The 24,163-nt window shown below is 50.0% G+C and overlaps 1 protein-coding gene across 1 annotated transcript in view; it reads left to right on the top strand.

The window, feature by feature from the left end:
- The window catches only part of KSR2 (kinase suppressor of ras 2), a 427,363-nt gene extending 405,462 nt beyond the window's left edge, over window positions 1–21,901 (top strand). The window contains exons 15-19 of the mRNA XM_047088271.1: window positions 8,632–8,728; window positions 9,757–9,890; window positions 15,723–15,854; window positions 20,641–20,770; window positions 21,764–21,901. Of these exons, the coding sequence (XP_046944227.1) occupies window positions 8,632–8,728; window positions 9,757–9,890; window positions 15,723–15,854; window positions 20,641–20,770; window positions 21,764–21,901 (631 nt within the window). The remainder of the gene's footprint in view (window positions 1–8,631; window positions 8,729–9,756; window positions 9,891–15,722; window positions 15,855–20,640; window positions 20,771–21,763) is intronic.
- The last annotated feature ends 2,262 nt before the right edge of the window (window positions 21,902–24,163 follow it).

The following is a 24,163-nucleotide window of genomic DNA, read 5'->3' as shown; positions in this document are numbered from 1 at the left end:
CATTGTTGCACTATATGCTAACTAATTTGCATGTAAATTTTTAAAAATAAAAAATAAAATTAAAAAAAAATAAACAGAGCCAGAAATTGGACCTCAGAGGAATGATCGATGACACAGAGAAGAAGTAAAATGCCATCTGATGGGTTTAAGGAAGAAATCAAAGGTAGAACCATTGCTTGGAGGCAGTAAATTATCTTAAGTTTTCTTGCAGCCCACAAAATAAGCTTCTCCATGTTTAAGACTATACTCTGAATAAATTTCAGAGTATAAATTTCAGTATACTCTGAAATAAATTTCCTTTATGTGGTTAAAAAAATACACTTATTTTTTCAAGGCAGTGCATCTAAAGAAAAAGTATTAGTAAGTGATAAATAATGCCAATCTGGCAAAAATCTTAAGGTGATTCTGGAATGATTGCAGTGAGATACACAGTCTGACCCTTAGGAAATGATAATACACACACACGCACATACACAATATACATGATTACATATATATACATATATGTATACATGATTACATACATACATATATGTATACATGTATATGTGTATTTATATATGGTGTAGAGTGAGGGAGGAGCACGTCCTGGCATGTCTTTGGACAAGGTCAAGAACAGGTCTCAGATGGCGACCAGACCACACAATGTGACCAGAGGCAGAGGACCAGCCAGGCTCCCATTTCCTGGAAGTTCTTCCTGTGGTGAGCTAGAGGCTCCTGCTTCCCTAGCTGATTGCCTGCACGCTTGGAGCATTCCTACCCTTGTAAAGCCCAGACCACGGAGGGCAGATGCCCACCAGATGCCCCAAAGCCTGAGGTCACAGTCAGGGACAGAAGCACTCACTGATTATCACAGCCCCATCTCAGAACTTAAAGGGCCCAGAGGAGCCAACCTTTGGCCTCTGGTCTTAGCAAAACTGGATCCAGCCCTGGAGAGAAGAAGCCAGTAAGACAGAGTCTAAGCTTCCTCTTCCCCCCCACCCCCAACCCCCGACTTCTCTGGGCTTTGCAGCAATATCAAAGGCTGGAGGAGGGCAGGATTGTGCGTTGGGGAAAAGTAAGTCCTGCTCTCATGGGCAGCTAGGCTCCTGCTCTGCATATTCCGGCGTCTGGCAGGCCACCGTCGTCTTTCTCGTCTGGCTGGGACATGAGCCTTCTGCCACCAACCTCCTACTAAATGGAACTCTATAACTCTTCATTTCCTGGACGCACATCAGGTTAAGCAGGTGGCGAGCAGCTGGCATTTCTCACTTGCTTTCTGGCATTTCCCATTTTTAAAAGGAAGCTAACCTGGCATTTTTTATTAGAAAGCCCCAGAGTCCCAAGGTTTAATATCTTCAGTGTTAGATTCATGAACGACTTGGAAGTTAAGAGATTGCCTGCGGCTGGAGTTTGATGGAGTACGCAACTTGTCGCTTGAAGCGTGATTGATTTGCTCAAGGGAAGGGGGAAAGAGAGGGGCACTTTAAGTGGGTTTTGAGTTTTGAGAGGTGGAGAATGCTTAGAAGTGAGTGAACAACCAAAGGGTTATAAATCCCGCCTGACAGAATAGAGTGTTTTAAAACAACAGCTGACTTTGAAACCAACTGCCTTGGGAACACAAATCAGCCAGAGCTAAGGACTGTTTCCACCCAGCTGTTTCTTTTCTTTGGAAGATCAGCACTTGAGGAAAGCAGGCCCTGGGAGATGTTCTCTAGAGCCCAGCCATATGGCCTTTGCTGTGTTACTCAAGTGTACCAGCCTGGTCCTACCCCAGGGCCTTTGCACTGGCTGGTCCTTCAGCCTGGAACTCTCTTCCTCCAGATTTTCACGTGGCTGCCTTCTTTCTTCAGCTCTTGGCATAAGGGTCACCTCCCCTGAGGGACTTACCCTGACTATCCTAGTGAAAGAAGCCCCCAGCCCCACCACTCTCTGTCCAGTAAATCTATTTATTCTCTTCTTAGCACTTATGCTTCTCCAAACATCTTTCTATTTGCTTAGTTACTTATTTATTGGCTGACATCTCCCCTGGCCGGTCAGCCCCATGAGATTAAGGACGGGGCCTGTCTTGCACACACCTGGAACAGAATACCGCCCTGCCCACAGTGCCACTCTCACTAAATCGATTGTGAACTTAACTGATGATCTCTGGGCCTCAGTAAAATGAGATTGGTCTTGAGTGGTGCTTCACAAAGTGGCAGTCTCTGGACCACCAGCATTAGCATTACCTGGGAACTTACTAGAAATGCAAATTCTCACGGGCGCCCGTGTGGGTTAGGTTAAGCGTTCGACTTGGGCTCAGGTCATGATCTCGCAGTCCATGAGTTCGAGCCCCGCGTCGGGCTCTGTGCTGACAGCTCGGAGCCTGGAGCCTGCTTCGGATTCTGTGTCTCCCTCTCTCTCTGCCCCTCCTCCGCTCATGCTCTGTCTCTCTCTGAAAAATAAACATTAAAAAAAAAAAAAGAAAGAAATGCAAATTCTCTGGACCCAATCCAGACCCTCAGAATCAGAATTTCTTGGGGTAGGACCAGCCATCTTTGTTTTAACAGGCTCTTCCAAGGGACTGTGGTGCCCATGCAGGTTCATCAGCCACTGGACTTGTGCTTAAACACCTCTGAGGTCTAGGCAGGGAGGAGATTATACATGCCCGGTCTAAAGACCTTCCCGTGTAAGACCAGGCTTCCATCACCAAGGGACCATCTGTTACCCTCAGAGAGCCCCAAAATAAAGCCCCCAAGCAAACAAGCCAAGAAAGGTGAAGGCAGACCCCTGAGAGGTAGTTTCTGTTTTATTGGATGTGGTGTTGCAGTGGGGATCTCACTCCCTGCGAGGTCTGGCCATGTGAGGCAGCCTGTAGCATTGCATACCCCGATTCCTTCAGGACCTTCTGTATGTTGGGAGCGCAGCTGTGGCCAGGAGCACCTAGACCCAGCCTTCACGGAGAGTAGTCTGGAGGAGATAATCTGTCATCAAAGATTCCAGCCAGTGTGTGTACAATTCCAACCAGGACAAGTGCTGCAGGGATGAGGTCCGTGGTGCTGCAGGGACTTACAGGGCACGAGGGAACTAGTCGGGGAGGCCAGGGAAGGCTTTTGAGGACAAATGGGGAGAGTGTTCCAGGCTGAGGAAACAGCACAAGCAAAGGCCCTGAGGTAGGTGTGTGGGACTGGAACTCAGTGAACAAAGGGGAGAGTCCCAACAAGAAGGGGGTGGAACAGCCTGTCGGGGCCAGTCTGTATCACACCTGTGGGCCCTGGAGGAGTTGGGTCTGTGTCCAGAGACTCTGGGGTGGGGGTGGGAGAGAGGTAGAGGGGGGACTGTAGCAGGGAGCGACCGGTCAGCTTTGCATTTTGAAGTGGCCGCTAGGAGTGCTGGATAGAGACCAAATTAGGGAAGCCGGAGAGGCCGTGAAGGGCACTTGTGGTCACCTAAGCAGGAAAGCATGATTATCAGCAACGATATCAGCAGTAATATTATTAGCAGTGATATGAGCTGCTGTTGAAGGGGTATAGGTTCTGGCCAGACGCTGGGCCAAGCACTGTGCCTGTGCGATCTCATTGCCTCCTCACACCCTCCTGCGATGCAGTACGTCCTGTCCCACTGGGTTAGTTTCCCAGGGCTGCCGAAACAAAGGACCGCAGACTTCGTGGCCTGAAACAACACAAATGTATCTTACGATTCTAGAGGTCGGAAGTCTAAAATGGGTCTCACAGGGCTAAAATCAAGGTGTCCACTGCGTTCATCCTGGCTGCTGTAGGGGACAAATCTGTTCTTGCCTTTTCTGGCTTCTAGAAGCTGCCTGCACCCCTTGGCTCATGACGCCCTCCTCATCTTCAAAGCCAGCAAGGGCTGGTTGAGTCTTTTACTCACATCTCCCTCTGCCTCTCTCTTCTGTCTCTCCCTTCACCTTAAGGACCCTTGTGATGACAGCGGACCCACTGAGACAAGCCAGGACAGTCTCCCCACGTCAAAAACCGTAGTTGCCTCTGCAAAGTTCCATGTGCCATGTAAGGGGAATAGTCACCGTTTCTGAGGATGAGGACGTGGACAGCTTTGGGGGACCGTTGTTCAGCTGGCCACGCCCACAGTAGCAGATGGGGACCCTGTGCCCCTGATGAGTCTCCAAAGCCACGTGGGCTGAGAGGTGCCAGAACTGGGCTGGGGGCCTGACAGTCTTCGGAGGAGGGGGCCCCCAGCCCACACTCCCCACCATTCATTCACACTGGCCTGGGTCCCCGGGCTTGGTGCTGAGGGGTTTGGAGGAGGGAAGGGAAGCGGCCACCCCAGGCGCCTAGATTTCTCTCCTAGTCACTGTTCTGGCAGAATTAGCCAGTTTGGACGGAGGCCCTTGGCGATGAGCCTTCTAGATGGTTTTATCTCATTGTTTCTGACAATCCTCTTTGGGGCTGGTTTACAACAAGGATCTTCCACTTACAGTGTCATCCTGGCCAGAAGGCTCACTGTGTCACCCGGGACATGGGGTCAAAGGTCAGAATTGTATGAATGACCTGTCTGGGGTCAGGGCTGAAGAGACCTCTGTATCGGCCTGCAGACAAAGTGAGACATTTCTGGGCCTTGTTCTTCTTGGAGAAATGTGATCTTTTAGGAGAGAGAGATATGGAGGTGTGTGTGTGTGTGTGTACTGCCCCAGGAGCTAGAGAAGTACTCACTATATCCTGAAGCCATTGAAACACCCCCTGACCTCCAGACTGACTCTGCTACCGAAGCCAGCGGGCCTCATTAATCTTCGTTGCCATAGCAATGACATTATGGCTACCATTTACTGAGGGCATATGACGTGCTGGGGTCTGAAAGTTATGGAGCCAAAGATTGGGGTCCGGAGCATCAGCTCTGAAGCCAGGCTGCCTGCGTTCAAATCCCAGCCCTACTTAACCTCTCTGAGCCTCAGTTTCCTTATCTGTAAAATGTGGCTGAGCCAAGACTTGATTAAATCCAAGATGCTGTCAGTTACAATATGCACGTTGTATTCACGTACTACAAAGAGAGAAATACAGTGCCAACAGAACTGTTACCTGTCCATCAATCATACACATTCTGATTTCGGAGATGTTAAACTTCAAGGAAATACGCATCTTGGAATCCATGGAATACAGCAAGGGTACCCACCGTTGGGGGCGGGGGTGCTCTCGTGCTTAGTACCTGTACCTGTGCTTAGTACCCCGGTACCTGGCACATAACAAGGGCTCAGACACATTAACTGGAATTATTACTATTACTCCCATTTTACAGATGAGGAAACTGAGGTTGGAGTCCCTTCCCGAGGTCACCCAGTAAGTAGTAAATGGGAGAGTCGGATTTGGATTCACTTGGCTGCGTGTCTCTTAAATGGCCCCCAAATCATGTCCAGCACCCACACCAAAGAGGAGATGAGAGAAAGATCAGGACTGGGCTGATCCCATGTCTGTGTGTCCGTGAGCAGGTCCTCTGCCCCTCTGGGTCTCCATATCCTCGTCTGTAGAAATGGGGCCACAGTGTGGCTCCTGCAAGTTGCTGTGAGGGTTGTAACCCTTCATCCTCTCCTTTCCCTTCCCCACCTCCCACGCTGCAAATGGCTTTTGGGCACCAGTGTTAGCCACAGAAGCCCCAAGCTCAGAACAGTTGCCAAAGACACTTGGACTGACTCGTCTGGAGTATCTGAGCCTCTTCCGCCCTGGATACCTGCCCGATGCCCGCTCCTGCTTCGAGCTCAGCCTTCGCCCCGCACCTGCTCTCCAGCTCAGCCCCGGATAAATACCTAAATACCTAATTCCTCTGTAGACTCTGCCCCTTGGGACTGCGTGAAGCGCTTAGAAATGGATACCTGGGGTATCAGTGTTGGTTTAGATTTTCTTTTAAATTTCAACACCATGCCAATTTGTTTCCAGCAGACTTTTTTGAGTATAACATCTGGCAAAGTGTCCAGATCCTGAGAGCACAACCTGATGAATTTCCACTCAATTCACACTCGTGTGCCAGCCAGCACCCAAATCAAAACATTGCCTGCACGCCGCCCCCGCCCCCGCCACATTGGACCCCTCACGCCCTTTCCAGCCTCCCCGGCCCCCAAGGGTCACCACTACACTGACTTCTAGCACGTGGGTCAGTTTTGTCTGGTTTTGCACTTTGTGTAAATAGAGTCATTCGGTGCGAGTCTTGAGTCGTCTTTGTTTAACACTGTGTTTATGAACGTCACGTTTTTTGCAGCTAGCGGTAATTCGCTGATTATTATCCAGTACGATACGAATATATGCTCTTATCTGGCTCTGTCGCAATCAATCCATCTTTCTGTTGATGAACATTTGGATTGGTTCCAGTGCGGGGCTATTATGAATGGGCTGCTATTAACGTTCTCGTACCTTCTGGCATGTCTGTGGGTGAATGTGAGTACGCGTGCCTGTTGGATATATATACTTAGGGAAGGAACCGCTGATCGTGGGGTGTTTGTATATTTCACTTTGGTAGACGTGCCAGGCTGTGGTCGTGCGAATTTACATCCCACCAGTCGATGGATGTGCTCCAGCAGCCCCAGAAACCACAGGGTAGCGAGAGAAGCAAAGATTTTCGCAGCTGCTCCCAGAAAGGAAGTTGGGAGCAGGGAAGGAAATGGAATGGGTGTTTGAAGCCTGAGACTTGCACACAGTTACCCCGGGAAGGAGAGTCTGGGAGTCTTGAAGCCTGTTGCAATTATTTGCTCTGCCGTCTGCAGCGGGAACAGTATTTTCTGGGCTCTGGCCTGTAATGAGCGTAGGTGGCTGTTCAAGAACCGAGTATCCAGGGGAGGGGGTCCACCCACGGTCTCCGCCAATCCCCCATATTTAAATGTCAGTGTGGCTTAATTGGCTGCACAGCCCGCCTCTCTCCCCCTCTCCTGCAGTAGCCACAGCAAACGTACCCCCCAGGACAGCAACAACAGGGGACAGACTTGAGTCACCGTGGCTGCCTCCCACCAGCTTACGGGGCGACCTCGGACGGATGAATCAGACCCCCCTGGGCGTCAGCTACGCTGAGAATCTCACTAAGAAATGAGTCTTAGTGAAAGGTCACAGGTAGCGTTTTGGACGGGTATGTGGGTGGATGGGTAGATACGTGGCCAGGTAGACAGGTAGGAATACAATGGATGGACAAGCAGATGTCGTATGCGTATGAATATAGAGCACATATTTACACAAGTGTGCGTACACATTTGGCATTTTATTGATCACTTACTACCTCGCCTAACAGCCAGCGTTTCATGAGTAGGGTACTTACTGTGCACTGGGCATGGAGAGATGCCCACACCTTTACACACCTGATTTCATGGGGTTCTCCTAACCACCTCGTAAGGCCGGAACTATTGACTCCATTTTACAGATAGTGAAAGTGAGGCTCAGAGAGGTTAACTCACCTGCCCAGGGTCACACAGCTACTCAGTGATGCCACCAGCATTCTAACCCACAAATTCTCACCACGATGCTATACTTCCCACCAGGTGCCAGGCACGGCACTCAGTTCCTTCTCTCACTCAGTCCTCGTAGTGACGCTACAAGGTAGGTATCACTCATTCTCTTTGCTAGTTGAGGAATCCGAGGCCCAGAGGGGTTAAGTAACCCACCCAAAGACACACAGTAAGGAGCAGAGCCGGGATCTAGCTCCCACTGCACAATCTCAGCCAAGTGTAGCACATAACAAGGGCTCGAAAAATACTGAAGGAAGGGCTGAGAGTATTTTAGCAATGAAATCATAGATTAAAAGAAAAATGGAAGCCATCAGTTTTGACAGAAGATGGAACATGAACTTCCCTAATGCCATTCCTTCCTTTTCCAGCCGACACTTGCTCCTCTGAGCTAGATTTGGCGCTAGAGGCAGGGAATGCTGTGGTAAATAGACTTCATTTATTCATTCACTCATTCATTCTTTCCCTCATTCGGTGAGCACATATTGAGTGCCTGCTGTGTGTGTGCCGGGAACGGAGCTCACCATAGAAGGGATGGATGGATGAGCAAGCAGGCAACTCAATGAGAAGGTGTCACTGTCGCTGCATTAACGTCCTTTTCCATCTTGTCATTTATCTTAAACCACTGGTCCTCAAAATGAACTCAGTGAGTCTGAACATAGTTTAAAAAACCCTCTAGACGGGCGTCTGGTTTGGGGGACAGGGTATCCGTGTTTACACACAACCGTCTAAGGGCTTGAACGCATCGTTGGCTGATGGTCCTTGGTGGATATGAGCCACCATCTTGCTGGTGTTTCATCACTGCCCCCACCGCCCACCTCAGCAGCTTCTGGCGAGTGGGAGCAGCTGGGACAGGTGGCTGGCAGAGTGCTGTCTGAGTGGCGTCTCAGGACCCCAGAAGTTATTGGTTCATGCACAGCTTTCCTTCCGTGCATCCCTGGGACGGAGGGAACGTGGCAAGCCTGCCTCTGGACTGGGTTAGGTTCTGCGGGCGTCCTGAGATGCTGGCGGTGGGGGTGTCGGTGAAGACCCCGAAGAACCCCAAAGAACGTGCTCCCAGATCTGCATCCCAGAGCCAGACCTGAGGTCCATTCACAGGCTTGTTCTCCAACAGGCGTCCTAGTGGCACATCCACTATTATTTGTCACATCGGACAACTGCCGTGGGTCACTCTCATCTGAACAAGTGCCAATAATGTGTCCTCTCCTTTTGCTTTTCAGCCTGTGTAAGGGACGGACTCTCTACTCTGTGGTGAGGGACGCCAAAATCGTCTTGGATGTCAACAAAACGAGGCAGATTGCCCAAGAAATTGTGAAGGTACCACAGGGAGGGACTCCCTCCCGAGAGATGCAGGGTCAGGCTTCAGACCAGCAGTCTGGATTTAAAAAAAAAAAAAAATTAGACTTGCCCTGAAAAATACCACGCTGTATGTGAGTAAGAGTTTTGCCCAGATACCACCATTAGGGATGGTCTCCCGATGTCTGGCTTCTGTCTGGTGCCTCATCATCATGATAATTGGGCACGTAGGGTACCAGGAGAAGCTTGTGTTGTTAGAATCCCTTACCCCTCGGATGCTTGAATTCCCATGAGTGGAAGCCCTCTGTCTCTGTCTCTCTCTGTCTCTCTCTCTCTCTCTGCAGCTGCCGGGGAAACATCCAATTGTTGGGACTGTTGTTTGGGCTTAAAACAAACTGGAACATCCTGTGTTTTCTGGCAGGTGCCTCGTTAGTCAGTTGACTGGGACTTTCATTTCCCATTGGAAGTGTTAGGACTGAGCTGTTAGAAGAGATAAAATGTGACTGCTCATAAAGACAAAACAAAAAAAAAAAAACAACACACACACACACACACACACACACGAATCTCGACACTCACCCTTGAGCTAGCTTCTCCTCCGTGGTCTTGATCACTGGAGCATGATCTGTCCCTTGAGGAATGTGGTGCCTTCAGCGCTGATATGGGTTAAGTAGCTATAAAACAAATGTCCTGCCGAGGGGTTATTTTTTTCAAAGAGGAAGTGCGGGGAGGTGGTTGATGGCATCCCTCAGCTTACTCTGGGGACCACCTCTCTGGTTCGTCTTCAGTTTTTCTCCCGCTAGGGATGTCTTCCTCTGGGGCTTCTTCCGGAAGCTTCAGAGCCAGGTGGGAACAGTTTGGCCGTAGTCTGAGGGCAGTGGCAGAGGCGTGCCTTGAGGACCCTGCCCGGTCCCGCACAGCCCCACCTGCAAGCCTGTGCGTTTGGGCCCCAAGCAGTGCAGCTGTTCAGGGTGCTCTTGAACCCGAGCCAGGGTAGCGGCGAGCGCTCCGTGTTCCCTGACGACATCCCGTTTCCTGGCTCCTTCCAGGGCATGGGCTACCTGCACGCAAAGGGGATCCTTCACAAGGACCTCAAGTCAAAGAATGTCTTCTACGACAACGGGAAAGTGGTGATCACAGACTTCGGGCTCTTCAGCATTTCCGGGGTGCTGCAGGCCGGCAGGTGAGCGGCGGTGGAAGGGCACAGAGGGGTCCTTGACGGATGACAGTCGGGGAGTGAGAAGTCACCCGAATGGCTTCAGGGGACCTAGACCGGGTGTTGGGCCTGAGGTTGTTTGGCTGAGCGGCGAGGCTGTTGCTAATGCCAGGTCACATTGTGATTCCCTTGGGACCTGTCTTGCGAGCGGTGCCTTTAAGTGCACGTGGGTTACTGGGCACGGAGCACCCCCAAGCCCTGAAAGCCCTTGCCCTTGAGCTTAAAAGGGAGACTCCCCCTTTGCCTGGAAGACCCGCCTGGCAGGCGGCCTCACCCAAGAGCCCTTGCTGCACGTTTTCTTGGGCATTCCTACATGTTAGGACAACATGAGTGTCAGTTAAGGGATTTAGAGTGAGACCCACCTGTGGCCCCACTTGATCGTGACTTCGGTTCCCTGAACTTGAGTTTCCTTGTCTGCAAGAAAAATGATGGGTCTGATCATGCCTACCTCATAGGACTCTTGTGTGGATGAACTAACACAATCAAGCGTCCTGCACCGTGCGGGAGCACAGAAAACACTACCGAGTAGCGGCTGCTGAGCTGTTGTAATTACGATTAATTTGCATATACCTCCCCCCAGGGTCACCCAGGAGAATCATTAACCATCCTTAAGTAATTAACTCTCAGGAGCCACTCACCCGCCCGAGGGCAAGCTGCCTCCAGTTGACCGGGAGAAACAGCTTGATTCCAAATAAACAACCCATGATTCAGAAGGTCTGCCCTCTGTGACTTTTCATTTGGAGCTGAGCCACACGCTCGCAAACTTAAAAACCCTGCGGTTCTCTCTAATCACCCCTCTTCTATGCAGCTTCACTCACACTCTCCTTTTACTTCCGTTTCAGTGGCTTTGGAGAACCACTGATCTCTTTGAGGGTGACACCCCAGCCCCCCCCACGCCCAAAGTGAATTTCGTTCATGCTATATAATACCTATAATATCGAAGAGCATCCTCAAATCAGCAAAACTTGATCTGGCTGCTTCTGTGTGATCTAGAAACAGAGCGCAACAGAGGCCGAAGTTGCTCTTTAGATTTTACTCCGCCCAAAAAGATTCCGTGCAGTCTCCAGAACTATCTATAGCACCTGAGCTAAGAAAAGAAGTAGGTAAATGAGCAAATAGGTCAATGGGTAGATAAATGGAGAGTGTCCCTCAAGTTAGAACCCAAGAAGCCAGGAGGGCTGACTCGTGCAAATTCCTTCTTCCCTGTGTCTCCCCAGCAGCGCTCACTTGCGCATTTGCTGGTGGAGGGATTGCATGCACACACACACACACACACACACACATTCATCCATCACTCCAGGCTGAGGGGCTGAGGGGCTGAGAAAGCAATTGGTAACATCACTATGCACTCAGGTATTTGTGTCCAGACAAAAAGAGGCCCAGCAGATGTTTTCCTTATCCGACTTCAAGGCTCTTTAAAACCCAGTGCCTGGGGCACCTGGGTGGCTCAGTCAGTTAAGCATCCAACTTGGGCTCAGGTCATGATCTCGTGGTTTGTGAGTTCGAGCCCCACATCGGGCTCTGTGCTGACAGTGCAGTGCCCATTTCGGATCCTGTCTCTCTCCCTCTCCCTCCCTCTCCCTCTCTCTCTCTCTCTCTCTCTCTCTCTCTCTCTCTCTCTCTCTGTCTCTGCCCCTCCCTCCCCCTCCCTCCTGCTCTCAAAAATAAATTAACATTAAAACAAGAAAACAATTCCTCCCTCCTGGAGGCATGTCCACACTGTCTCTCTTTCTCCTTGCCTGTGGATTCTCTCACCGGTGGAGGAAAAGGGGACAGGGCCTCTGATTTTCTTCCTTTTGATTCTTGGTCTGCTAAAGCCCCAGGGTAACAAGGAAGAAAGGAAATGGAATGACGTGGGCCTCCTTTCCTTTCCCTCATCCTTAGAGGCCCCCTGTCAACCAGGAGGCAAGTTCAAGTCAAGGGCAAGGCGGCGGCTGGCCTGATTGTGTCAACACAAACCTGGGTAGTGTTGGGAGAGGCCAGGGGGCCCCCAGCGACCTCTCCCAGAGGAAATCCACATTTCGCAGCTGCCCACCTGTCACCACGGGGTTTCTCCTGTGCTTATCTCCCCGTTCCAGTTGTGTGCAAGGGCTTAGTTTAGTGCAGGGCTTCAGTTTGCTCCGTAAGGGTGCTATTTCTCCAGGAATTACTGTAAAATTGTGGTTGGGAGTCTCTGGAGTGACTGCGTCCACGGCTTTGGGCAGGTCACTGAAGTGCTTGGAAGCTCTGTGCTCTCATCCACAGAGCAGGGATTTTATTCATCCTGTCGTGGGTTTGCGGGGATTAAGTGGGATGGACAGCCTGGCACACAGTAGGCACTCAGCGGGGTTACTTGCTGTCCCGCCCTTCCCTCAGAGCTTGGGTCCATCACAAGGCTGGCTTCCCAGCAGGGGGAGATCTGCCGGGCCTGGGCAGGGGTGGGGGTCACCCAGGGAAGTGAGCATGTCCTGAACATCCAGCCAGACCCCAGGGCTTCCCCCAGACCCATCCCCAGCGTTGCTTGCTTACAGCTGTTCTGCCATCATTGAGAAAAGGTGTCATTTTCGGTGCCAGCCACGATCATGCCGGCCACGTGCAGACAATTATTAATCAGTAATAACCATCATGAAGATGATTTGAGTTTGCCACCCGGTGGGCCCATCCCCATGGGAACAGGACACCCTGGAGTGGCTGGGCCGGACCTGGGGTCCAGCCCCCTCCCAAGTGTGTGCCCACACCCACCCCAAGCTGAGGGTTAGGGAGTGGCCAGCACCCCTCCTCCTGACCCTGCCCGCAGTTCCAAACCTGCACTGAGCCAGCGAGTCTAGAATAGGCAGCAGGGACTGTTGGAAAGAGATCGGAACAGAGACGCTCTCCCTTCTGGAAGCAGCAGCCAACACCCCCCCCCCCCGCACCCCAGTGGCCTGGTCCTACCTGGAGAGTCTCTGCTGGCCCGGGCCACCGCCCTTCCTTCAAGGGTGATGTTCTTTGTGCTCTAGTCTCAACCCCATCTCTGAGTCCTCAAGATGGACAAGTTAATTACTTTGAAATGATGTGCCCATTGTGCAGATGGGAGAGCGGAGACTCAGGCCTGCTCAGGGTCACATGGCTAGTCAGCAGCAGGTAGGTCCTTCAGTTACTGCAGGCATCCCCATTTCTGGAAGCAAGAGCTAACTAGGACCTGCCAACTCGAGGGCTTGCCAGTGTGTTTCAGTCTTGCTTTCCAGCAGAGGATGTGTTCTAATAGGTCTGCTGTGCAGAGTAAGTCCTGTGTTACTGATGCCAAAGACTGGAATTTGGACCATCTCCTTATTTTATGTATAAATTAGAGCAGTGACTCTCAACCTGGGGCTCTCCCGCCCCCCTGGGATATTTGTGATGTCCGGAGACATTTTTAGTTATCACAACAGGGGAAGAGAGGTACTGGGGAGTGGCCAGGGATCCTACAGTGCACAGGACAGCCTCCACCACAAAGAATTATCCAGCCCCCAAACTCCTGGAGCCTTGCTTGTCAGGGGTCCTTGTGGCCCAGTGTGTGGTCTACAAGATAGCTTTAAGGAGGACGTGAATAAGCCTTTTTCATCTTAATTTTCATGCGTACTAAAAAAAGTGCCAGTCTCCATTTATGGTCATGTTAAGAAGTAAATGAAAACAAAAAAACCCATTTGTAGTAAATAATAGTCTAGAGCAGCACTGTCCAATAGCCCCCGGCCACGTAGAGCAATGGAATTTTAACTTTAATTAAAATTGAATAAAATTAAATGTTCAGTTATTTAGGGTCACTAGCTGGATTTCAAGTGACCAGTAGCCATGATGGCTAGTGGCTGCCATATTGGATAGCACAGACAGAGAACATTTCCATCATCATGGAAAGCTCTATTGGGTATGGCTGCTGTAGAAGGTGTTCAGGTAGGGCAAGAATCATGATCATGGGATATGAATGAGTGCAGTCCAGGGAAGTACATCACATCTGACATAGCTCAGAAGCCACCCAGCCGGCCCCAGCTCCCCACACTTGGAGGCTCTGGACCGTCACAACCTCACTCTTGATTGTTGGAGACATCCATGCGCCTCTCCCTTCGCTGCCCACTGGCCCTTCCCTGGGAGTCTTGAATCAGTGGAAATCTTGTAGGAGGTTTGTTCAGATTTCAGTCCCAAATGGAAAGGTCTGTACCTACTTACAATGTGAAGAAGGCAACCAGCGTATTTCCTCCTCCAGGAATTTATCTTAAGGAATAATCATAGATCTGAGTGGGAATACATTCACAGTACCTACCTAAAGAGGTTCCTCACAGCGTTGCTCATAATGATGGAAGGGGCAGGAGCTACCTAAGGCCCATCAACCAGGGGTTGGCTGTATACATTTTAAGAAACACATAGGGGGTGCCTGGGTGGCGCAGTCGGTTAAGCGTCCGACTTCAGCCAGGTCACGATCTCGCGGTCCGTGAGTTCGAGCCCCGCGTCAGGCTCTGGGCTGATGGCTCGGAGCCTGGAGCCTGTTTCCGATTCTGTGTCTCCCTCTCTCTCTGCCCCTCCCCCGTTCATGCTCTGTCTCTGTCCCAAAAATAAATAAAAAACGTTGAAAAAAAATTAAAAAAAAAAAAGAAACACATAGGATAGCATGATAACGTGCCAGTTACACACACCTTCTTTAAGTTTCTAGAACACCCCAAACAGGGCTTGCCTTACACCTTTGTCCTAACTACCCCTTCTGCCTAGAATATTCTTCTCCTTATTCATATGGCTGGATCCTTTATGTCCTATCTTAGCTCACATTTTACCTAAAGTAAGTTCCCTCTTATCTTTAACACATTCCCCTGTTTAATTTTTTTTTTTTTTGCATAATGCTTATCACTATCTGTGTTTTTTCCTATTTATTTAATTCATCTGCCATCACCTTCTCCTACCAAAGCGGAGGCTCCAGGAGGGCAGGGACCTTGCTGGACTCCCTCACCGCTATGCTCCCGGTGCCACAAACACAGAGTTTAGGCATAGTGGGTTCTCCATAAATACAGTCGATCCTCCTCATTTGTGGATTCCAGATTTGCGAATCTGCCTACTCACATCTGTTTGCACCCCAAAAATCAATCCGCACATTTGCAATCATTCATGGGCATGCACAGGGTGGTGAAAATTTGAGTCACCTGATGCATGTGTTCCCAGCTGAGGTCAAACAAGGGGACACTCTGCGATCTCGCCTCAGCTCCCGTACAGAGATGACCAGGGGACAGAGATGGGAGGGGGCTGTGCAGCGCAGGGCAGGAAGCCCCGCCCCCCCGGGCCAGTTGGACAGAGCTTTGCAACTCTGGCATCTCCCTGTGGGGCAGCCTCAGACACATCACTCAGCGCTTCTGAGCCTTGTTTTCCTCTCCTGTAAGATAATGAAAATCGAACGTACTAGGATGAGTTGCTTTTAGGATTAAAGATTACAATCTGTGTGAGCTGTGCCTGTGAAGACGTATTTCCTCTAGGAGCAATGATTCCATATTTGCTAACTCACTATTTGCAGAGACTTTATAAAACATAACTGCCATGGATAACAAGACTCAGCTGTCGTTGTTGAATGAATATGTAGAAGGGGGTGCCTGAGAAGTAGAGGGACCCGATGATGGTTTGGGTGTTGGGTGGCTCTCTCCAGACCAGTCTTCCCCGCCCCTTCCACTGGGTCTCAGCCTCAAGTACAAGGTCGGACAGTGCCCAGCAGTGTGTGGCGGGGGTGGGGGCCAGGACAGAGATGGTCCAGAGACCCAGGGTCAGTGCTGGGGGGCTGGTCCTCCCTGGGCTGTGAAACGGGGCTGACTCTGTGTTTTGCTTCTCCAGGCGAGAGGATAAACTCCGCATCCAGAATGGCTGGCTGTGCCACCTGGCACCAGAGATCATCCGCCAGCTGTCCCCCGACACAGAGGAGGACAAGCTCCCCTTCTCCAAGCACTCAGATGTCTTTGCACTCGGGTAGGTGGCCCACAGGCAAAGGGACATTTCCCAAGCCTTTCTTCCATGGCTCTTGGAAGAGACGGGGTACTTCTCTTCTGGGGCCGAGGTGGTTAGGTTTCTGGGTGAGTTTGGGGGTATCCAAGTGGGGTGTGGCAGAGGGATGACCCTAGCAAACCTTCATGCCTGGTTTCTAACCATGTGACCATGGCAAGTTGCTTGACCCATTCATTCATTCACTGAAGCAATAACCACAGAATATCTATGGAATGCCTACTGTTAACAATTATTCAAAACTTAGGGAATTAAAGAAGCATTTATCATCTCAAGTTTCTGGGGTCAGGAATTTGAGGGTGACTTAGTTGAGTGGTTCTGAGCTGGTTCAGAATTTCTCATAAGGTTGTGGTCTAGATGTTGGCTAGAGCTGTGGTCTCATCTGAAGGCTCAATGGGCTGATGATCCACTTCCAAGGTGGCCCACCCACATGGCTGATGGCAGGAGGCCTCAGTTCCTTGCCCTGTGGGCATTTCTTTAGGCTGCTTGAGTGACCTCACAAGCTGTATTGCCTTTACGAGCTGGTCTCAGAAATTACATATCGTTGTTTCTGCCACATTCTGTGTGTTAGAAACAAGCCTCTAAATCACAAGGAGGTGAGTGAAGCTCTACTTTTTTAGAAAGGGATGTCTAAGAATTTGTAGACAGTTTTAGACCACCAAAGACGACTCCTCTGTCTTATCTAGTAGAAGACTGACAAGGAGGTCGTCAATTTTAGCAGAGTATGATAAATGCTATGCTGAGGATAAACACAGCAGTCCCACAGGACTGTGGGAGTAAAAGAGGAACTAAATTCAGCCTGGGAGATCAGAGAGGGCTTCCCAGAGGAGGTGACTCCTGAGCCTGAGTGAGAGGTTGAATATAAGTAGGCCAGATGAGGGTAGGGCAAGGTGTCTAGATAGAAGGAACATGTGAACAGGCCCAGAGTAACAGAAAACAAATTGTCCACAATGGAGGAACATGTGGGGAGTGAGAGGGGAGGGAACTGAGAGATAGAGAATCAGGAAAAAAAAATGAGCTGGGGGTGGTGACACGAGAGACTAGAGAGGGAATCGGGGTCGATCCTGCAGCGACTGAGAGGCTGGGCTGAGGAGTTTTCATCTTCATAGCACTGGGGAGCCATTGATGGTTATTAAGCAGGGGGAGTGACGCAATCATACTTTGAGTTTTGGAACAATCACTCTGCTGTGCAGAGAATGGAGAGGAGAAGGACAAGACTGAGGGGCTGGGAGACCAATCCAGGGGGGATGCTGGCAATCTCTACCAAATCACTTCCAGTGGGTTTGGATGCTGGAAATGGACATAAGAAGCAATGGGGGGGCGGGTGGATGGGATAGGGTTTGATGATGGGTAGAATGTGGGTGGTGCCCAGATCCCTACCTTAGGCAGCTGGGTGGAGACTAATGTCTTTCACCAAGAGAGAGACCCTGGAGGGGAGGCCTGGCCTATGCTGGGACGGGAAAGAATGCAGATTTGGACACAGTGAGCCTGGGCTACCTTTGAAATGGCCAGTAGAACCAACTAGAAGGCATCTGTATCTACACATGTAGAATTTGGGAAAGAGGGGTGTAGGGCGTCTGAGCAAGGAGAGAGAAACCACACCCATGAAAGAGAATGGGATGTCTTTGGAAGCGCAGAGAAGGATAGAAGGTGCAGGACAGATGCACCCTGAGAAGGTGCATCCAGGAAGGCTTCCAGGCTCCCCTCCCTCCAACGGCCATGCTAGTCCTCGCCTTACCTTGTCCACCAAGGTGGTTGCAAAGATTGCTGGTTACAAGCAGAGACGGCACTGGGGAAGCTGTTTGGGAAAGTTGCAGCCCTGCAGATGTGTGCAATTAGACTTAGCAACACCACGAGCTGTCAGACCGTCTTCTGCGGAAAAGCACCCCTACTCTGTCCTCTCTGTACATCTCGGTGGTGGGGGATGGGGGAGGCATTTGCTGGCCCATCAGGATTCTCGACATCTATCACTTGGACCCCTTTAGACGTTGTCATTTGCCCTGATGAGTTTATGCCCAAATCTTTACCTCGTTAGAGACTGTAATCTGAAACCAAACTGCAATAATTAAGTTGGTATATTTTAGTATAAATTTAGCGAAAGGAAAAAGAATGTAATTAACAAAATGTACCAAAGTGGGTAATTGGTTTTCCACTGGAGTTTTAATCTTTAGCAGTTTATTTTTTTCTTCGTGTGAGTTTCTCTTGAAAGTTGGGTTTGAAAGGAAGTTTTAATGAGGCTTTTATTCCTGACACTGCTGAATTCTAAGGGACCTGGTGCTCTTGGTTTCCTGCCAATTAGGTGCTTCTTGTTGCTTGGGAACATCATGCTCAGGCAGGACTTAGAACAAAACTGGACTTTTAAAAGCATATTGAGCATCCCGCTAAGGTTCTTGTGGGTGCTGTCTCATGGAATCTTCACAAGCATCCCTTGTGGCAGGGACCATTGCTGTTCCCAAATGACCGGCGAGGAAACAGGCTCCAGGTGGCTCAGTGACTTGCCATGTGGTCAGGGGTGGATCCGGAGTCCAACGTGGGACATCCCAACTTCAGAGTTGGAGCTTTTAGCCACGGGGATTTCAGAGTCATTTTACCACGGAAAGCCCTATTTCCCTTAACTGTGAATCAAAGAGAATAAAACCGGGGAAGCTTTCCGAGGATTGAGCGAGAAAACACCTGTAAGGCATGCAGCACGGGGTCAAGCTCCTAATAGGCTCCCTTCCCCCTTTCACATGAGCCCTTGCCTGCAATCTGCCTGTGCTCCTTCCCCAGACCCCGACCATCAGCGGGAGGATTGCCCCCCGCCGACCCTGAATCCTTCACTGCCCCAATTAGGAAAGACTCTGGAACAGGATGGAGGGCAGGTTTCTCATAGCATAATGGCCAATGGTGCAATTCTACAGTCAGATCGACTAGATTCAGCTTCTGGCTTGCACCTCTTATTTGCTGTGTGACCCTGAGTAAGATATATAACCTTCCTGAGTCTCTGTCTCCTCTTCTGTGAAATGGGGATAATGATAGCGCTTCCTGTTTGAACACATAGGTCTTTTTTTTGTTCAGGTGTGTTGATGGCAATAGATGGGGGAAACAACTGTCATTGAAGAGATGGCTTGTTATTCATGGTTTCCAAAGGAGGGGGCACATCATATCAAGCAGGGCCACACAGGGAAGCACCAGGGTCAGTGAGGAGGAAGATGTGGGCAAGAGCCTTTATTATGATTTACTTGGGGAGGAGCTGGTGAGGCAGGGTAAGCAGGCTAGAATTGGCTAGTGTGACTAATTTAGCGGGCCCTGGAGTGCAAGATTATCCCAGTAGGGCAGGGGAATATTGGCCCTGAGTGGAAGCCTGATGGAGGTGGGGGGGGCGGGGGGCTTTGGATTGGCTAGTTTGCATATGAAAGGCATACTCACGGGAGAGTCCCTTACCATCTTTAGGAATAAGCTTGCCCTTCCGAGAGCGGCAGTCCCTGCAGGGTCAGGGAAGCCCCCAGATGTCACATCAGCAAAAGGAAAAGGGATGCTTCCTATACGTCCCCCATAATCATTACAAATGCAGAGGGCTTCGCATAGTGTCTAACACAGAGTCAAAACTCAGTCAGTGTTATTGATTATTACGACTACAACAGTAATCATCTAGCACCTTAATGTGGCAACTTCCTGACCATCTAACGCAACACCCCAACACCCGGACATCACCGCTCCTTGCCCCGGAGGGATGAGGCTGGCAGGGGGAGAATATGCTGAGAAGTAGGACCCTAGAAATAGCTGGTTTGACACAGTCCTCTGATCAGTAAAGAGGATAGCAGAGTGCTTCGTGTTCTTTAAAGCAAATTTGCATAAATTATCTTAGATTAGAGGAAAGATCATTTCCTAGGATTGTTTCAGATATTTCCTGAGTTGGGAATTTTGTTCCCAGTGAGCTGAGACCTATTCCTATGATACAACTCAGCAATTCCCCAGCACCCAGTGAGTACCCCATGGCATCCGCCAATGTCCTCACTGCCACCCACACCCCCCCAGCAATTTTTCCCCACTATTCCATGAGCTAGTTTATATTTAAATAGAAAACAAAACTATAAAAAAAATCCTATCCTATCACCCAGGGTTAGCCATTGTTAACATTTTACTATTTCTTTTTTTCCTGTCTATACATATATAATTTTTTAAAAGAGTAGGTACTACCTTATATACAGTCTTGTGTCCTGCTTTTTTTACTTAGAATTATATATTAAGCATTTTTTTTCACGTGAGCAAAATTTCTTTGAAATGTTTTAATAATATCATATTCCATGTTGTTTTATGGAGTTACCATAATACATGCAACCTATTCCTTTTGTTGAATGGTTGTGTCGTTTCTCCTTGATTTGATATTATATATGATGCTATAGAGAATATCTTTGTAAAGGGATTTTTGTATACCTAAGTATTTCCTTACAGTGGTTTCCTGGAAGTGTAAGTCTAGGGTCAGAAATCCTAGCCATGTTCCATTAAACTTCAAGGTGCTAGGTTTTAACTCGTTTTAATTCAGGCACCAGGGAAGGTATCCTGGGATAAGCATGACTTCTGAGACATCAAGAAAGCTTTAGGTGTATCTCTGCTACCAAAACACAAGCCCTGTGAGGAAGAAACTAGGAAATAGAGGGCTGGGTGTGTGTGTGTGTGTGTGTGTGTGTGTGTGTGTGTGTGTGTGTGTGTGTTGATACAGGGTGAAGAGCGACATAGCATATCAACACCCCTTAACAACATCTGCCAACAGCACAATTTGGTATGAACTCCACGCCAGGGAGTGGCCTTTCAAGACCCAACCAGCAGAGGCAATCATCTGGCAAATGGGCACCGGCATGAAACCCAACCTCAGCCAGATCGGCATGGGAAAAGAAATCTCGGTAAGTCCTGGGTCAGTGCCAGCTCTTGGGAACAAAGAGAAAGGTAGATACGGTTCTGGACCTTCTTTTTCCTGTGTGTTAAGGTTATGAATGCTTCCCCAGAGGGTGATGCAATAGCATGCCCACAGCCTTGTCAGATAGTGATTTGGAGCTTTGGAAGTGTAGTTTCTGAACTATGCCTGCAATTCAGGTTCCTGCCTCAAGGGTGCAGTAGCACTTGGCCAGATTTTTCCTAGCAATGAATTGCTGAATCAAGTAGAACCAGTGAATTCCTCTTTTACTGTTACTTTTAAAAGATATCTATTAAAATGCTACCCATATTAATGATTCTAATTTATTTGTACCTACATAAAAATTTTTAAGGCATTATCCGACTCAGAACACTATACACAGAATCAGAGAAGCCTGAGTATAAATTCATAATCACCCTCTAAAACACAGCAGGAAGAGTCCTGTCTTTTGATCAGAAGGCAGATAAGTCAGGGGAGGAATAATAATCTGGTATGTTTCTAAGGATTACCTGTATCTAGGTTTCTTTTCTGAGGTGAGGTGATTATTAAAAGTAACTTTCTACTCTTTGACTTTGAAGAGCACTTTTGGTATGGGGATGTGGATAGAGACCTCAGGATTCACTTTTCTCCCTTCCTTTGAGGAAATAAAAATGCCCAAGAAACTCCTCAGGGAGCATTATTGATCTTAGCATATTCTAGACCTTCTAGAATAGAAAGGACCTGCCTAGTTTGCTATATGGGCTCATGAGTTGGATGAGTGGAAGAATGGATGGATAAAGAGTTGGATGGATGGAAAGATGATAGATAGAAATGCATGAATTGGGATGAGTGGTCGGATGGATAGATGAGTAGGTGAATGGATGGGTGGATGGTGATGGACGAATATGCAAGTGGGGCAAATGGGTAAACAAATGGACAGACCCAATGAGATGCCAAAGACATCATCGTTTATGTTAAATCACCACATGTTGGTTTCTTTTAGGACATTCTTCTCTTTTGCTGGGCCTTTGAACAAGAAGAAAGACCTACCTTCACTAAGCTCATGGACATGCTGGAGAAACTGCCAAAGCGAAACCGCCGCCTGTCTCACCCCGGACATTTCTGGAAGTCTGCAGAGTAAGTGTTCTCGCTTAGCATCTCTCCCCACTGCCTTTGTCCTCTGGCTTTTGCCACCTTTTTGCTTCTGCCTGCATCTCCTTTCCATATACCCACCTCCCTCCCCCAGCCACCACCCTTCCCTACCAGGTTTCCATTCAGGGGAGTCTGCTCTGGGATTCGGGTCCTGGAGGCTGCCCTCCAGGGTCTTGGTCTTTGTGGCTACGTGGCTGCCTCGTTGTCTATGTCCTCCTGATGAAGGTTGATGCCCCAGTGAGTCTGAACATCATGTACAAGGCAATACCCTGAACCCACCCAGCCCCCTGTGTCAGCTACTCAAGCATGCTCCTCCGGGGGGCCTGGCTTTCAGGAAATCTCCCCCCTGGCCCAGCAGCCGCTCCCCATCACGGCATCTCTCAGCTTCCAGAACTTTCTGTTGCATGAAGACAAGGGTTCTCAGCTTCTCCTTGCTGCAAGTAAGTGTCTCTCCGGCTTCCTCATTAGAGGCTCTGTGCCCCTCCCCCTACTTGTTCTTGGATGGAGATCAGTGGTTCTGAATGAGGCATCTCTCTGGGGGCCTCCTTCCCAGGCCCCAGCCTCAGCGATTTCTCCAGAAGGTGAGGGTGAGGCTGGCCCAGATGAGGCTGCCGAGGGGTCCCTGCTCCCCACTGCCCTGCCGTTCCAGGCACACGTGGTTGCACACACACATACATAGAAACTGAACCTGGAAACACGCCTCCGCACGTGTGCATGCGCACGGGAGCACTCAGGTACACACACACGCCCGACACAGAAACATTGCGTGAAAACACACCCAAACACACCCGGTACGCAAGCCCACACGTGTGGGCGGACGCAGGCATACACACATACACGGTTACGTTACGTGACACACGCATGCACACAGCGGCACTTCACCACCACACGCCTCCGCACCGACGCGCAAATGGAGGTACACGCGTCTCCAAACCCCCAGCTGCGGGCACAGGCACACCAGAGCGCTTGTCAGCATCTCAGCACGGGACCCCGCGAGGATCCCCAAGGCAGCATCCTGTGGAACAGAGGCCCCGGAGGGGGGGGGGCCTCGGCTACCCCTCCCCCCACCATTTGAGCCTGCTGTACCTGGAGGACAGGATCTCTTCTTCCCCCAGGGGCTCAGCCTTTTCCCAGACAGTGAAGGCAGCACAGACTTCCCATGTCGGACAGACATGGATTGGAACCCCCGCTCGCCTCATCGCTGTGTGGCCTTGGCCATGTTCCTTGGCCTCTCTGAGCTGCAGCGTCAGCCTCCAAAGAAGGAGGGCGGTAAACGGCTTTAGCGGGGGCGCCGTGGCGATGCCGTCAGGTCGTGCGCTGGGGCGTTTGGTGCGGTGCCGCCCACGTTAGCAGGTGTTCTGTATACTTGAGCCGCCGTTGTCTGCCAGGAGCGAGAACAAGCGGTATTCTGCTGGCCTTCCAGGATTGAGTACAGGTTGAACATGAAAACGGAGGGAGGGAGGCTCTAACAAGTGAGGACTCTCTCCAGCTAACGGAGCTCAGGCAAGTCGGAGAACGAATCGCAGAGCTCTGGGTGGGTCCCAGGAGTGACCGGGTGTTACAGAACCCGAGTGTCGTTTGGGCCATCACCAGTGGCCTCTGCTTTCCGGGGGTCAAGGAGGAGAGGGCAGGAGTTAGCTGAACAGAGGGGCTTAAAGCTCCCTGGTTGGAGGGAGAGCAGAGGGCCTTCTTTTCTGTATTTTTCCATGCCGTTGGGCTGAGAAAACAGAGACCCTAGAGACCGTGTGGTCTGGCAGGATGGGATTTTAGGATCAGTGAAATTTTCTCTTCACTCGCTTTTTTACTCCGTCTGGGTGTATTGAATACCTACTACGTGCTAGGCTCTATCGTAGAACGCAAATACAGTGGTGAACAAAACTAATAAGCCCCTGGCCTCATAGGGTTTACATTCTAGAGCAGGCACAAGAAGCAGGTAAACATGTTTTAAAAAGGGTCATCATTTCAGATGGAGTTGTGTTGAAGGGTGGAAGGGAAGGGTCAAGGAATGCCCCTCAGAGGAGGTCCTGTTAAAACAAAGCCCTTGGGGCGCCTGGGTGGCTCAGTCAGTTGAGGGTCCGACTTCAGCTCAGGTCATGATCTCATGGTTTGTGAGTTCGAGCCCCGCGTCAGGCTGTCTGTGCTGACAGCTCGGAGCCTGGAGCCTGCTTCGGATTCTGTGTCTAGTCTCTCTCTCTCTGCCCCTCCTCCGCTCATGCGCGCTCTCTCTCTCTCTCTCTCTCTCTCTCTCTCT

Source organism: Lynx rufus, unplaced genomic scaffold (assembly GCF_022079265.1).
Source record: "Lynx rufus isolate CCGP_SWC_20201006 ecotype Redwood Valley unplaced genomic scaffold, mLynRuf1.p SCAF_24, whole genome shotgun sequence".
In the NCBI taxonomy this organism is placed as follows: Eukaryota; Metazoa; Chordata; class Mammalia; order Carnivora; family Felidae; genus Lynx; species Lynx rufus.
This window is presented reverse-complemented; position numbering and strand designations above follow the sequence as displayed.